The 14,001-nt window shown below is 24.9% G+C and overlaps 9 protein-coding genes across 9 annotated transcripts; 3 read left to right on the top strand and 6 right to left on the bottom strand.

The window, feature by feature from the left end:
• Positions 1–24: 24 nt before the first annotated feature.
• cubi_01634 (protein kinase) lies at positions 25–1,821 on the bottom strand (the record flags this gene model as incomplete). Its single annotated transcript, XM_029018646.1, has 1 exon — positions 25–1,821. The coding sequence occupies one exon, from the start codon at positions 1,819–1,821 to the stop codon at positions 25–27; it is 1,797 nt and encodes a 598-aa protein (XP_028874081.1).
• Positions 1,822–2,987: 1,166 nt separating this feature from the next.
• Positions 2,988–4,193, bottom strand: cubi_01633 (uncharacterized protein; the record flags this gene model as incomplete). The annotated part of the gene is made up of 1 exon (XM_029018645.1): positions 2,988–4,193. The coding sequence occupies one exon, from the start codon at positions 4,191–4,193 to the stop codon at positions 2,988–2,990; it is 1,206 nt and encodes a 401-aa protein (XP_028874080.1).
• A 1,568-nt stretch (positions 4,194–5,761) lies between these two features.
• Positions 5,762–6,400, top strand: cubi_01632 (uncharacterized protein; the record flags this gene model as incomplete). Its single annotated transcript, XM_029018644.1, has 1 exon — positions 5,762–6,400. One exon carries the CDS (start codon positions 5,762–5,764, stop codon positions 6,398–6,400), a length of 639 nt encoding a protein of 212 aa, XP_028874079.1.
• Positions 6,401–6,561: 161 nt separating this feature from the next.
• Positions 6,562–8,466, top strand: cubi_01631 (uncharacterized protein; the record flags this gene model as incomplete). Its single annotated transcript, XM_029018643.1, has 1 exon — positions 6,562–8,466. The coding sequence occupies one exon, from the start codon at positions 6,562–6,564 to the stop codon at positions 8,464–8,466; it is 1,905 nt and encodes a 634-aa protein (XP_028874078.1).
• Positions 8,467–8,756: 290 nt separating this feature from the next.
• cubi_01630 (thioredoxin H-type) lies at positions 8,757–9,369 on the top strand (the record flags this gene model as incomplete). The annotated part of the gene is made up of 2 exons (XM_029018642.1): positions 8,757–8,787; positions 9,083–9,369. 2 exons carry the CDS (start codon positions 8,757–8,759, stop codon positions 9,367–9,369), a joined length of 318 nt encoding a protein of 105 aa, XP_028874077.1.
• Positions 9,370–9,793: 424 nt separating this feature from the next.
• On the bottom strand, positions 9,794–10,138 carry cubi_01629 (small nuclear ribonucleoprotein; the record flags this gene model as incomplete). Its single annotated transcript, XM_029018641.1, has 2 exons — positions 9,794–9,931; positions 9,998–10,138. 2 exons carry the CDS (start codon positions 10,136–10,138, stop codon positions 9,794–9,796), a joined length of 279 nt encoding a protein of 92 aa, XP_028874076.1.
• Positions 10,139–10,662: 524 nt separating this feature from the next.
• cubi_01628 (uncharacterized protein) lies at positions 10,663–11,352 on the bottom strand (the record flags this gene model as incomplete). The annotated part of the gene is made up of 1 exon (XM_029018640.1): positions 10,663–11,352. The coding sequence occupies one exon, from the start codon at positions 11,350–11,352 to the stop codon at positions 10,663–10,665; it is 690 nt and encodes a 229-aa protein (XP_028874075.1).
• A 609-nt stretch (positions 11,353–11,961) lies between these two features.
• On the bottom strand, positions 11,962–12,990 carry cubi_01627 (uncharacterized protein; the record flags this gene model as incomplete). Its single annotated transcript, XM_029018639.1, has 1 exon — positions 11,962–12,990. The coding sequence occupies one exon, from the start codon at positions 12,988–12,990 to the stop codon at positions 11,962–11,964; it is 1,029 nt and encodes a 342-aa protein (XP_028874074.1).
• Positions 12,991–13,164: 174 nt separating this feature from the next.
• On the bottom strand, positions 13,165–13,878 carry cubi_01626 (myosin; the record flags this gene model as incomplete). The annotated part of the gene is made up of 1 exon (XM_029018638.1): positions 13,165–13,878. The coding sequence occupies one exon, from the start codon at positions 13,876–13,878 to the stop codon at positions 13,165–13,167; it is 714 nt and encodes a 237-aa protein (XP_028874073.1).
• Positions 13,879–14,001: the final 123 nt, after the last annotated feature.

The following is a 14,001-nucleotide window of genomic DNA, read 5'->3' as shown; positions in this document are numbered from 1 at the left end:
ATAATAATAAAGATTTTATCTCTATTAAGAATTGTTATTACTAGTATCTGAATCAGATAGTGAAAATTGAATACTTGAATTTTCGTTATCATAATATTCATTAACATTTTGAATATAATTAAAATTGATTGTTTCTATGCTTTTGTTTTGTTTATATGAACTGTTAGAATAAAGAGCTTCTTCATTTAAATGGTTTAAATTGTTGGAATGTAAATGAATAGAAATGTTAGGAAAGATTTTGGATAAAATTTTTTGTTTAAAAAAATCAGTGATATTAAAACTGTTATTATAATGATAAAGTTCTTTTTCAATATTTTGAAAATTATTATGAAATATGTTAGTACTTTTCCTTTTACTAGCAATGAAAGGATGTTCAAGAAGTTTAGAGGAATCTGGTCTTTCATTAGGATTAATTATAAGCATATTATTAAGAAAATCAGAATAATTGTTTGAAAATGATTTAATTTTATTAATAATAGAATTATTTCGTTGAATTATTTGACCATAAGTTTGGTTTTGATTAATTTGTGTTTTATCAGAGGTGGGGCTAAGATTAGAGTGAATATATGATTCATTCTCTTGGGTTAATAATTTAATATATCTTTCTAAAGTCCCTTCTTTCTTTGATTTATTATCGAAATCAGTATAAGAGGATAAATTATCTGATGAAAGAAAAATTTCGTAAATATTGGGAATATGGCCTGTAGATAGCTCAAGTAAAGTTATACCAAGAGACCAAATATCAGTTAAATGGTTATAATCTTTGGATTGAATTAATTCAGGAGACATCCATTGTAAAGTGCCTGAAGAGATTTTAGGTGTATGATATAAAATAGAATCAAGAATTTGTGAAACACCAAAATCTAAGAGCTTAATTTGGCATGTATTATAATCAATCATAATGTTATTTGACTTAATATCTTTATGTATTCTTTTATATCTGTAATTATAATTATTTAATATACTTAAAACTTTAAGAATTTGTTCAGAAATAAAACATATAAGATTTTCGGAAAATGGTCCATATGATTTATAGATATCTCTTAATGTATACCCAGAAATATAATCAGTAACAAATGCAAGATAATGTGGGTTAATGTAGAATGATTCAATATAGTTAACAACATTTTTATGATTTTTCATAGTAATGAGGATGTTAATTTCATCATTAAGTTGATCAATGATATCAACAATTGTATTATGGTTTTCAGAATGATTATAATTATTGGTTTTCATTTGTTCAAAATTGATTATTTTAATAGCAACCAATTGATAATTTTGATTTGTTTGCTCTTTGGCTTTCATTTTTGCCAAGAATACAGTACCGTAATATCCATATCCAAGCAATTTAATGATATAATAAATGTAATCATGAGATTCAAATTTTTTCTTTTTATTGATTACATTAATTATTACATCACTAATGTGGCAGTTCTTAGTAATTAGACGATATTTTGTTGAAATATACTCTTTCTTGGTATTTTCAGTTTCTTTGTCTGAATCTGAATCTAAATAATATTGTTCTTCAGCTTCTCCGTTTGGTTCATATCCATATTCATATTCATTCTGTTGTTGATGCTCATTTCCATCAAAATCTTCTTCATTATTACTTTTGGGGGAGATGCTATTTGAGGGACTTATATTTTCAAAGGTTGGAATTCCTACAGAAGATTCCAATGGTGAAAGAAAATCTGTGTAGGAATCATCATCTGGCCTTTTATCCATTTCATTATGTTGAATACTTAATTCAGAAAACCTATTTGAAAGATAGTCATCAAATAACAATTTAATATCTGAATAAATTTCAAGATTATCTTCCATGATGATAATGTTTGAATGTAAGTATTCTTTCTTTTTGTATTAGTTAAGTATTTATTTTTAACTTAAGACTTGGCTTATATTTTATTTTAATTAATTTTTTTTTCCATTTATTTAAATTTTCTTGAACTTTAGTTTTTTTTTCAATTTTGCTTATTATGTTTGTTTTTTTCTTTCTAAAACGTCCAAATACTTATTCTTTTTCAGATTATTTATCAAAATTAACGAGAAAATACTCCTTTTTTAACTATATTTTTAAATATTTATTTGTAGAAAATTATAATGAAATATAAATAAAATATCTAACCAAGTTATAGAATGCCATAAAATAATTTAATATAGTATAAAAAATTATTAATGCAAATAATACACATTAATAATAAATAATTAATTTAATAAATTTAATATGATCGATTCCCTTATATATAAATTTAAAGAAAACTTTCCTGGCTCATAGCTTGAGTTTTATTTTGAATATAAAACGATATATACTTAAATAAAGATATTCAATATTTATGTTTTCTGTATTGTTATATCCATAAATATTAATTTGATTTGAAGCGATACTTCATAATATTATTCCCATATTATTCAATTTATCTTGATTTTTTTCTAAACAAATCTTGTTAATTCCTTCAAGAAAACTCGAATTAATGTTCTATCATAGAAATTTTCTGTGGAAATTATTTCATTTATTTATATATATAATGCAAATATTAAATTTGTAGTTATTATTTCATTAATAATATCAATTTTTTTGTATTTTATCACTAAAAAAAATATATTTCTTTAATGTGCCAAATTATTATTAATATGGAAAATTAAGTTACGTGTTGAGAAATAATTTTCAATACCGGCACATCCACATGCAATTGAGTGAGAAAAAAATAAAATAAAATATATTGAAAAAAAAATGAAATTTTCTGATTAAGAATAGTTTTTATGATTTAAATATTATTTTATAGATATTCATTGAATTTTTTTAGTATGTGGTTAACAATAAAAACTTAATTCAGAACTAGGTTTTTTTTTTGTTTAACTAAAAAAAACGATTTATTTGAAAAATAGATAATGAAGAAAAGCATATAAATAATGTGAAATATTTTAACTATAAAAATTAAAAGTAATTTTACAGGATAAGTAAATAATGTTTGTAGTAATATTAGTAATTAAACATGCTTAAAGTCAACAGAAACTCCAAACTGTGATACAATTCTTCTAATTTTCATTCTTATTTCCCAATCATTTTCAATGGTTAATCCTTTCTTGATTTCATTCCCATATTGGGTATCCCATACTTCAAGTTCTTTGATTTTTTCATTTAAGTAGATAAAAGTGTCCTCACCCGGGAAGAAAGATTGAAAGGCATCATGTAACATTTTTGCATTAATTTCCTCAACAGCTTGAATATTTTCCTTATTACTGTTATTATTTGCATATAAATTTTTAATATTTGAAATAAATCTTAAAGCAATACCTGCAGATAGGTAATAACAAACCCAATCTACGGTATGTGATACAATAATATGATTAGCATTATATTGACTCCTTTTATCATCCTTTTGATATACTCCTAATTGATTTTCTGATGAATCGGAAAAAGCAAAAATTGGGATCTTATTATCTTGCTGCACAATCTTCATGTAAATCCCTTCCAAATTTGAGCAATAATGGTTCATTCTTAATCCTCTTGAATTTCTATAAATTCCAGTATCCAAATCTTTACTTGGTCTTCCCAATACCATTAATAGACTAAACTTTTTCTGAATATTATCCAAAAACTCTACCCATTCAGAATCTATACCCGGATCTGGGACTACACCTATTACATATGTTTTTCTTTTCTCTAAATTCAAATTTTTAGGTGCATAGCCTATTTCTTGATTGATATCTACATAATGCTTAAATAATTCACTATTACTCAAGATCTGAGAAATCACTGGTTGGTTTATTGAGTCAGTCATAATTACTACAGTAAAACCCAAATTTGATAATGCATTTGAAAGTATTGCCAGACCTGCCAAACCATCTTTTTCTGTTGGTGGTAAATGGCTAACATTGCTAGGAGATAATGCAAAAATCCCTATTACATTATCAGCGTCTGTATCATTTTTTGAGCTTATTTCATATATTTTGTTACTTACTTCTGATATACTTGATAATTTAAGTTTATCTGCATATTCTTTGATGCTTCTTTTAGGTGAAATTGTATCCTTTAACTTTAATTGATCATATTGCTTTAATGCTTCTTCTAATGTTAATACTTGATTCATATCACCATAATAGCTTGGTAATAGATTTACTTTCTCCAATTTACTTGTTTCCTTATTCTCCACTATTTTAACATTTGTAGTATTAATGCTATTCTCAGTCATTATCCTTCTTTTATTCTTTATTTATTAATTCTACAATATTTATTTACCAATATTTTTAATTGAGAAAACTAAATTACTCGATTATACTCCACTTCCTTAAGATGAAGCTTATTTTTAGTAATTGTAATTTTTTTTTTTCAATTAATAACTTTATTTGAAACGAATTATTTTATTATATTTTCTTTTTAAATTTATTAATAAATTATATTATTTATTTCTATATTTGTTTTTGCTCGAAATTACTTTGAAGTATTTATTTTTTATTAATTAATATTTATAAATAAGGTGTCTGAATTTTTCATTCTTATTGAAAGTAACAGATTATACAAATTTTACTATTATATATTAACTATTTAATGGTATACGTTATATTATTATTTTCTTAGCCCCCACTTTCTTTTTCTCGTTTTACAATAGCCACACACTAATTTCATATACCTATTACCTTTTCATTTTATTTATATCTATGCAATTAAATTCACGTATTTCATTTGCGCAATTTCCCTTGTTAAAAGTAAGTGAAATATATTTACCTATAGACACCTCAATATATACATATGTAATTATTTTAAAGTATTATTTTTTTCGCTCGAAATTGCACAATAAATTTTTTTTTAATTTAAAAACCTATATAAAGCCACTAATTGCAAATATGCATTTGGCGCCAAATATAGTAGAGTCAACATAACAAAGCAACTAAGTAAAATCAACGCAATCATGTAAAACAACAATAAAAAACTAATAAACTTTCAAGTTTAATTGAATGATTTTTTTTTTATAAGATCGATCTAGTGTAATATTAACATTAAAAAAAAGAGAAAATTTGCATTGATAAGTGTACTATTTTTACGATAAAATACGTAAAAAACAGAAGAAAAAAAGATAAACAATACTAAATTCAGAGTTCCACTCTTTCTCCATTATATTAACAACAATATTTGTTAGTAGTCAGTAGACCGTCGTGATTGAGTAGAACATAAATCATCATAATGAAGTATTGTTATATAATTAAAATAAATCTATTTAGATATATTATTTGTTTTTAAAAGCATTATTTTTTTTTTATTTGAAAATTCTTAGAAATATACTAATACAATACAGTGAATTGTTATATTGATAAATAAGTTCAAATATTTCTTTTTAATTTGTCCGTTCAATAGTAAAATTAATATTTCATTCCTTCTTTTTTATAATAAATTCAAATTATTTTCTTTTTTTTCATTTTACTTAGATAAAATATTAAAAGTGAAGGAGATAACGACAAAAAAAGTAAAATACTTGTAGTAAATACGACATAATATTACTTGTTAAACTATTGAAAATCTATTTTATTAGTCAATTTAATGTCTCACGCGCCTAAATGACTAAATGTAAAAAATATCATGCATGACTTTCATAATGTGGACATAATATTAAGAAAAAAATTACATGTAAATCATTTCTTTCTAATAAAATGGGAAAATTAAATATAAATAAAATAGAATATAAATTTTAATAACACTGAAAGATTAAATATTTTGTATTATTAATAAACAGTTGAAGAAAAAAACTATTGTTTGAATTGAAAAATGAACGAAATATATAAATGGTTATTATTTAAAAGGTTATTTCGGGGAAGAAAAAAAATATTGGGTGAAGATTCTAAAAATGGTGAACAAACAACTATAAAAAATAGTTTTTGTAATAACGCTAAGAAAAAATATTGCTCAAGAAAGATGGAAGTTGAAATATTGGGCGAACCAAGAATAAGAAAAACATGTTTATCACCAAGGTCAACACCAATTCTACTAGAAATAAACTTTTGTTCTGAAATAAATAATGATGAAAAAAAGTTGTCCAAATCAATAAAAGTAGAGTGGGAATCGACTCAAGATGAAATAGTTACAAAAAAATATTTTTATCTAGATAGTCAAGAAGAAAGTAACTATGAAAAATTGCAAAATAATGAGAATGAACTAAGTGTGGCATATTTAGGAAGGCAAAATAAAAGAGTATATTCAGAGAGAAATGAGTTAATGGAGATGAAAATAAGAGCCTGTAATGATGAGTTTGATTCAACAAAAGTCAATTTATCAAAAAAAAGTAGGATAGAAATGACTAATTCAAGACACCTAAATTTGGGAAAAAATACTAATGATAATGAAAACTATTATAATAATGAATATGAGGACTTGGTATTAGTGGAAGAGTGGTTATTTGAAAAATAAGTGTGGTAATATTTTTTTTTGAAAATAAAAATTTTCCACATTTATTATGAAAAAAAAATAATTGTGAAACTAAACTTAATGTTAATTAATAATAATAAAAAAAAAATACCAAATTAATATATGAAAAAGAATCATTAATTACATTTTGGTGATTTAAAGGAATGAATATCTTAATTAATGATAATATTCACGAAATTAAGAATATTTATGAGCATGATAGTGAAAATGACTTAATTAATAAGAACTATAACATTGTTGGTATTAATAAGAGAAGAAAAACGGCATGTGAAAGGGAAGCTATTTTTAACAGATTAATATTAAATAATCCAAGTATAATTAGTATCGATAAGACATTGCTACCTGGGACTTGCGTATATTGTAATATATGCCAAGTAAGAATAATATTGAATCCGGCATACTATCTGAATAATTGGAGAACGCATATGAATGGCAAATTGCATAAAGCATTATCAAAAGCAGTTGGAAGTCCACAATTTTTGGATGAAATAGATTTTTGTTTAGAAAAAGAAGAAGATTCATACTTTGATTCATTAAATATATTGGGTTACGACAGTAATAATATAGATAATTTTGTAGGTAATAGTGGTAATACCAATTCAATTAATAATATTCACTATACTCACAATCATCATAATAATCCAAATGAAAATATGAACACTGCTAATTGTATGGAAAATTATGATTTAATGATAAAAAATGCAAGAATGTTATCATGTATAAGTAATTCAATAAAAGACAATAATGAAAATATGATTAACAATGGAAGTGACAATAATAATATACAATGTGAAATGAATCATTATGATAATAAAGTTATGGAAATATTTGAAGAAGAAAATGACAGTAAAAGTAATGTTAATGGTTTAAATATTGAGGAATTAAACAACAGGAATCTGGCAAGTAATAATATTGATACTCTGGAGAGTGAATTTGAAATGAAAAATCATGCAGAAGAAAATAATAGCCAGATTCAAAAGCAAGAGTATGTAATACATCCATTAATAACAAATTTAGGAATGGAAAAGAATAAAGTAATTCCAGAAATCAGCTTTATTATGGGGGACAACTTATATAATAATGTATTATATTCACAAAATTGTGAAATTGGTAATAACAATAATGAAAATAATAATAGAATATTAGATAGAGATGAGATTTTATCTGATAAGGAAAAGTTATTAAATGATAATTATTTACAAGTTTGTCAAAGTGACATTAATAATAATAGTAATATTAATTACAATGAGAATAATATAAATTTAGATAAAGATGATCATTTAAATAGTCTGGTTAAATATTACAATTCTAATCAAAATAACAATTTTTATGATAAAAATAGAATAGGGAAACTACAAGATAATTTATTAATAGAACAAGTAAATGATAGTAAATTTCAGAACAATATAGTTGATAGTCAAAACAATAATAATGAAGCCAATAATTCCTATTTAATATTAGGAATACCTGTAATATCTCCATTAGTAAGAATGAATTTTGAACAAATCGGAACATTCTATTGCCCAGGAATAAATAAAGTAAGATATTGGGCAATGTGCTTCATAGGCTCAGAAAGATCATCAGAGCCTGAAAGTGATTTAAATAATTATAATGACACAAGAAGAGTGTTTTATAAACAGTCTATAATAACAAAAGTAAGCCCAAATCACGAACCAGAACACCAAGGAGTGGTTCATCATCCAAATTGTTTGGAAATCGTATCAAAACCCAATGAACCATGTGAGAGATGCAGCCTATACATTAACAATAGACAATTAGCGCGCGTCATTAGTAAAAGAGCTACAAGACTACAAGAAATGTGGGACAGGGTAGTAGCAGGCGAAAGCATAATAAATGGCGGTAAGATCCCACAGTCCATTATTTCTGCATATAACCACAGGATAGACCATTGGTCCAGATGCAATGATCCTCTGGAAGCCATTACACGAGCTCTTGCTGGTTGTAGACAAAGAGACTACACCAATTTCTTTTGGAAAATACGTGAGAACTTATTAAAAAATTCCAGATTAATTAGAAATCAGATATAATAATAATAAAAGATTTACTAAATTTAGAAAACACACATATTTCCCGCCAAATATTATTAGTAATTTATTCCTATTTATTATAATAAAAATGTAACTGGGGGGGAAATTTAAAAAATATAACTTAATTAATAGGTATAACATACATAAATATATGTTTTAATTTAAATTCAAATTGTATATTTTTTTCTTAATATTTTGAGGATACATAAAACAAATTTTTTAATATATTTGTATTAATTAGAATTAATTTTTTTTCATCTTTATCAGTAATATTTAAGAATAAATTAAAAATGACAGTCCACAAGGTGAATTCTGTAGATGGTAAGTTAAGATATCTCTGATTGAATCGAATTGATGTGAGCAAACAAAATTTGGTATATATAAGTCATTAACTTAAAAGGAAAAATGGTGATTGTTCTAAAATAATTATAAGGTCGTATATTTTAAGCCAAAATATCCAAATTCAATTTTATTTTACCTATTATTGATTTGCTTTATAATTCAATTTCGATTTCTTCTAAGATTTATATTACTTGGGATCAATTTAAACAAATATTGACTTTTGTATTAATTTCATTTTTAATCCTTTTTTTTTAATCAATTTTTAAATGATTAGAATACAAGAATTACGTTTCAAGACAAGGTCTTGTTGTTGTTGATTATTTTGCAACTTGGTGTGGACCATGCAATATGATTGCTCCAAAGTTGGAGGAATTTAGTGAGCAACTTAAAGATGTTCTTTTTATTAAGGTTGATGTAGATTCACTTCCAAGTGTTGCTGATACAGAATCTGTTAGAGCCATGCCTACATTCAAATTATTCCTGAATGGTAAAGAAATAAAGAGTGTTGTTGGTGCCAATTTTGAAGTAGTTCAACAAGCAGTTTTATCAAATAGACCATGAGCATTGAGTATTCAGTCAATACTTTGATGGTAATTTTCAACATTTATGATTATTTCCCTCAAAGTCTAATTGTTGAATTTCTCACTATTTTTTGTATTGTTTGCTCATTTTAATAGGATACCTATTATCTGTACTTGTATTTTCCCAACAAGTTCAACTTTTATTTGTTGATCGTTTCTAATTTATTTAATTGAGTTATTTGAATCAATTCGCTTTGTAATGAGAACTACTGAGTAGAACGGATCCTTAGTTTTTTTGTTGTACCTTTATAATTTAAAAAAATTACTAGTGAAATTTAAATAAGAAAAAAATTGAGAAAAGTTTTAAGTTGAAATAAAACATGATAATACTGAAACTAGAGTAAAGATATATATATAAATGATTTTAAATGACTATAAGTGGCTATATACTTGAAATCATCCTACTATTTGCATTCACAAATCAAACTAATGTTTTCACCTCTTAAAAGCAGTTTTCCTACACTTGTTTCCTTTCTAACTTCTTTTTTTGTATATACCTCAGATGCCTGATCAAGCACAATATTCATATATTCATCAAAACCCTAAAAATATATTAAAAATCATTTAATATATAAAAGAAGAGAATATTATTCATTTAAGGAACTTACCTGTATTACTCCTTCCAAAACCAAATCTTTGTGATCATATAACCAAATTTGTACTTTTTGTTTAGAAGTAAACAAATGGAAAATTTGGTTAATTGGTTGTAACATCATTTTTTGGGTCTTCCTTTTTGTTTGAGAACTCATCTTTATCTAAATCTCCAAAGAATTAACTTATTTTACTATTTGAAAATTATATATTGAATTAAACTAATTTTTTAATATTTATTTAAAAGTAAAATTTCTTTTTGGTATCTTTTTTATTTTTTATATATAAAATAACTTAATTATTTAATAAATGACTATTCCCCACAAAGCCCGCTCAAACGACGTCAATCTAAAATAACAAAATGCATTAATTGACCAATTAGATTAAATTAATAAATGGCGAAATAAAAAGATAACTGGTTGAGAAATGAAAATGATTATTAAAATAATAATAAATCACTAGTTTGGTGATTTTTTTTTCTGTAATATATATGGTTAAATAAATAAAAAAAATATGCATTGTATTATCATTGGTAACTAATAGTGGTTTGATGATAAGTATTTCGTCATTAGTTTTATAAAACTTTAATCTCTTTCAATTTTTGAATTTATATAATTTTTAGTAAATTACTTATAACTTTATTTAATTTAAATTATTCTTATTTTCAACGAAAATTGTATAATTAATCATCGTCTTTTGAACATCTTCTGCACATCAACATTACCATACATATCATCATTGTAACAACAACTCCAAATGCAATAGTAGTGAAAGACAATGCACTAGGAGTTCCTGTTCCTCCTAATATTCCTTGAACGCCTCCTTGTTGAGCTGCTCCTGCTGCACCTGCTGCACCTGCTGCACCTGCTGCACCTGCTGCACCTGCTGCACCTGCTGCACCTCCTCCATGACCAGCTCCACCTCCTCCATGACCAGCTCCACCTCCTTGATTTGGTGCTGCTCCTGAAGCGGCGGCAGGAGCTGCCATTCCTCCTACTTGGCTAGCTGCTGCTCCTTGAGTTGTTGGTGCTGCTCCAGGAACAGCAGCAGCAGCTCCTCCCATTTGTGCTCCTGCCATTTGTGTAGCACCTGTTGTTGCTAAACCTACAGAAGCTGTTCCTGCAGGCCTACCAGAAGCTGCAAAATTATTCATTGCAGGATTGGAAACTAATGGAGATCCTGTTGCAGATTGAATTCCTGTTGAAACTGCAGTACCAGCGAGGCCAAGCAAAAAGTTACCCAATCCTCCTTCTTTAAGTTTTTCTTTATATCTCAAACATTTTGACTCTTTTGTAAATATGATTAAAATGATTGTTATTAATAAAAATACTGAATTATATGTCTTTTTTGAATAGCGATTTAATAATGGCATTATTTTTGTCAGTATTTCGCTACTTTCAATTCTTCATTAATATTATTTTATTCCCAATTATTAATAATATTATTTCACTTTTAAAGTTAATTGTATGTATATATGTATATATATACATAAATATATATATACAATATATTTATACATAAAAATATTATATGGTGTCGAGTATAATAAATATATCTATCTTTTGTTTAAAATTATATATATTTATTAAAGTTATTTTTGTTTAAATCATTAAATTATAATACAAGGGAAATTTCAGAAATTATTTAATTAATTTTAGTGTGCATAATAATAGCTAACATTAATTTTTTTTTTTTGTACAGGGTGCATAATATTATTCAAAACAAAAAAAAAATGTCCTAATTACCTCAATTTTTATTTTTGTATTATTTGATAATATATATATTTTAATTCAAATAACTAATTACAATAGCCTATGTACTAAATTAACTTAATTCAAAGTATTTTTTTTTTTTTAACAATAATAATTTCAATTTGGGCAAAAATCTATAATCACCCACTACTGTTTGTTACATGCAATAAAAAACAAGTCAAAAATAGGCATATTGGCGCCAACAAAAAATTGAAAAATAAGTTATATCTCTAATTATTCTTTTTAATAATCGATGTAGATTCTAAAGAGTTTCTATGATGAGTAAGATTTCTATTAAATCTAAGTGCAGAGGATATAACAAAATAATTACCAATAATTAAAGCAATAATGAAGCCAAAAATGAACGATGCAGATTTAAAAGAAATTTGGTCAAAAAATGTATTAATTATTTCACCAATAATTTGAGCTGTAAAAATCGATTTTCTGGCAATAATTGTTGGATTTTGAGACATACATCTTTCCCATTCAGTACATTTTGATTCCATAGCTGGTACTCTTTGTTCTGGTTGACATTTATTATCAACATAATGTTTTGAACAGATATTCATTTCATCCAATATATTTGTAATTGAAATCTGAATTTTTGACTCAATATCATTTTTTATTACAAATATTATTCCAAATATTATATACAGTGTGATAAGAACAATTATTATATTGAAAATTAATCGAATAAACTCTTGTGTAATTTCAATATTCATTCTTTTGAAAGAATTAATATATGAGTTTTGATTTAAATCACGTGATAATTTATTGAATGAATTACAATTATATTTTTCTGGTTTAAAATCTTCATTAGAAATTTTGATTTCTTTTTTTTTAAATAAATTCAAACCTTTACAGTAGTTATTTGGTGGTGGAAGAGAATGAGATCTATTTAATTGATTTTGATAAAATATATTATTATAACTATGATTATTATGATGATTATTGTAATTATTAATATCTTTATTGTTGATTTTTAAATTAGATTTTAATTTGTCTTTATCCAATTTTTGATTTAGACTTTGATCAACAAATTCAAAACTATCCAAATAATCATTTCTTTCTTTATAATCAGAATTCTTTTTGTTACTTAAATTTGTGAAACCACTATTAATATAGCCATAGTCATCAATTATCATTGCATTAGTCGTATCTTCTTCAAAGCCTTCTTTTAAAATTTTGGGGTTTAACTTCAACATTAATTTCTGGCTTAAATCCTCGATTTCTAACTCTTCTAATATTATATTACTCATCTCAACATTATTTTCAACTAAACTATATACTAGAGGAATAATTAATTATAATGAATGTATTTTTATGAACTATTGTAATTTCTTAATTCATATATTTTATTATAATCTTTAATTGTTTATCTTAAAGTTTGGCGCTAATAAAAATTTAATATATAACTGAAATGATGATGATCATTATTGTTGTTTTCTTTGTTTAATAATATTATTCCTAAAGTTTTCCTGAACATCTTTCAGACTTATTTTCTTTGAAGTTGAATCAATAATCTCTAAACTTTCTTGATTTGTACTTGATGTATTGGTTTTAATGTTATGATCCAAACTATTATTTTGTTTTATATTACTAATTAAATTAGGAATGAATACTGTGGGTCTCTTGATCCCTGTTTTAATATTACTGCTCATTTCATTTTCATCATTAATATAACCATTTTCAGATTCTAATAATTCATCTGAATAGATAACCTCACTGTTATTTTTCTTTAATATGTCGTCAATAAATTCAGCCTCAACTAATTCATCTTGTAATGATTTCATGCCTTCAATATCTTTTGGCTCAGAATTGTTTCCTGAGATGTAATATATTGAATATCTTTTTCTTTGACCTCTCATAGTTGATGTACATAATAATGGAGAATTGTTATCGGATTCATCATTTTTTTCAATTTCATTTTGCAATATCTTTCCATTATTAGAGATTGATTCTCTTGTTTCTTCTATTTTCATAGGTTCATCAACATCTGATATTTTATTTCCTTTTACTTTTTTTCTATTATTCATTTTTAAATAATCATTTAAATATAATGTATCATTCTCAAGATCCTCAGCAAATTCGTTCCTACTTCTCTTTACCTTACGTGCTGGAGAGTTAATTACTTTAATGTCATTCATATTCCTTTCTCTTTCTTCTTTTTCCTCTCTTTCAATTCTTTCTTTTTCTTCTCTTTCAATTCTTTCTTTTTCTTCTCTTTCAATTCTTTCTCTTTCTTCTTTTTCAATTCTTTCCTTTTCCTC

The sequence above is a fragment of the Cryptosporidium ubiquitum genome (assembly GCF_001865345.1).
Source record: "Cryptosporidium ubiquitum isolate 39726 chromosome Unknown contig_9, whole genome shotgun sequence".
NCBI lineage: Eukaryota > Apicomplexa > Conoidasida > Eucoccidiorida > Cryptosporidiidae > Cryptosporidium > Cryptosporidium ubiquitum.
Note: the sequence above shows the minus strand (reverse complement) of the source record. Positions and strands in the feature narration are given on the sequence as shown.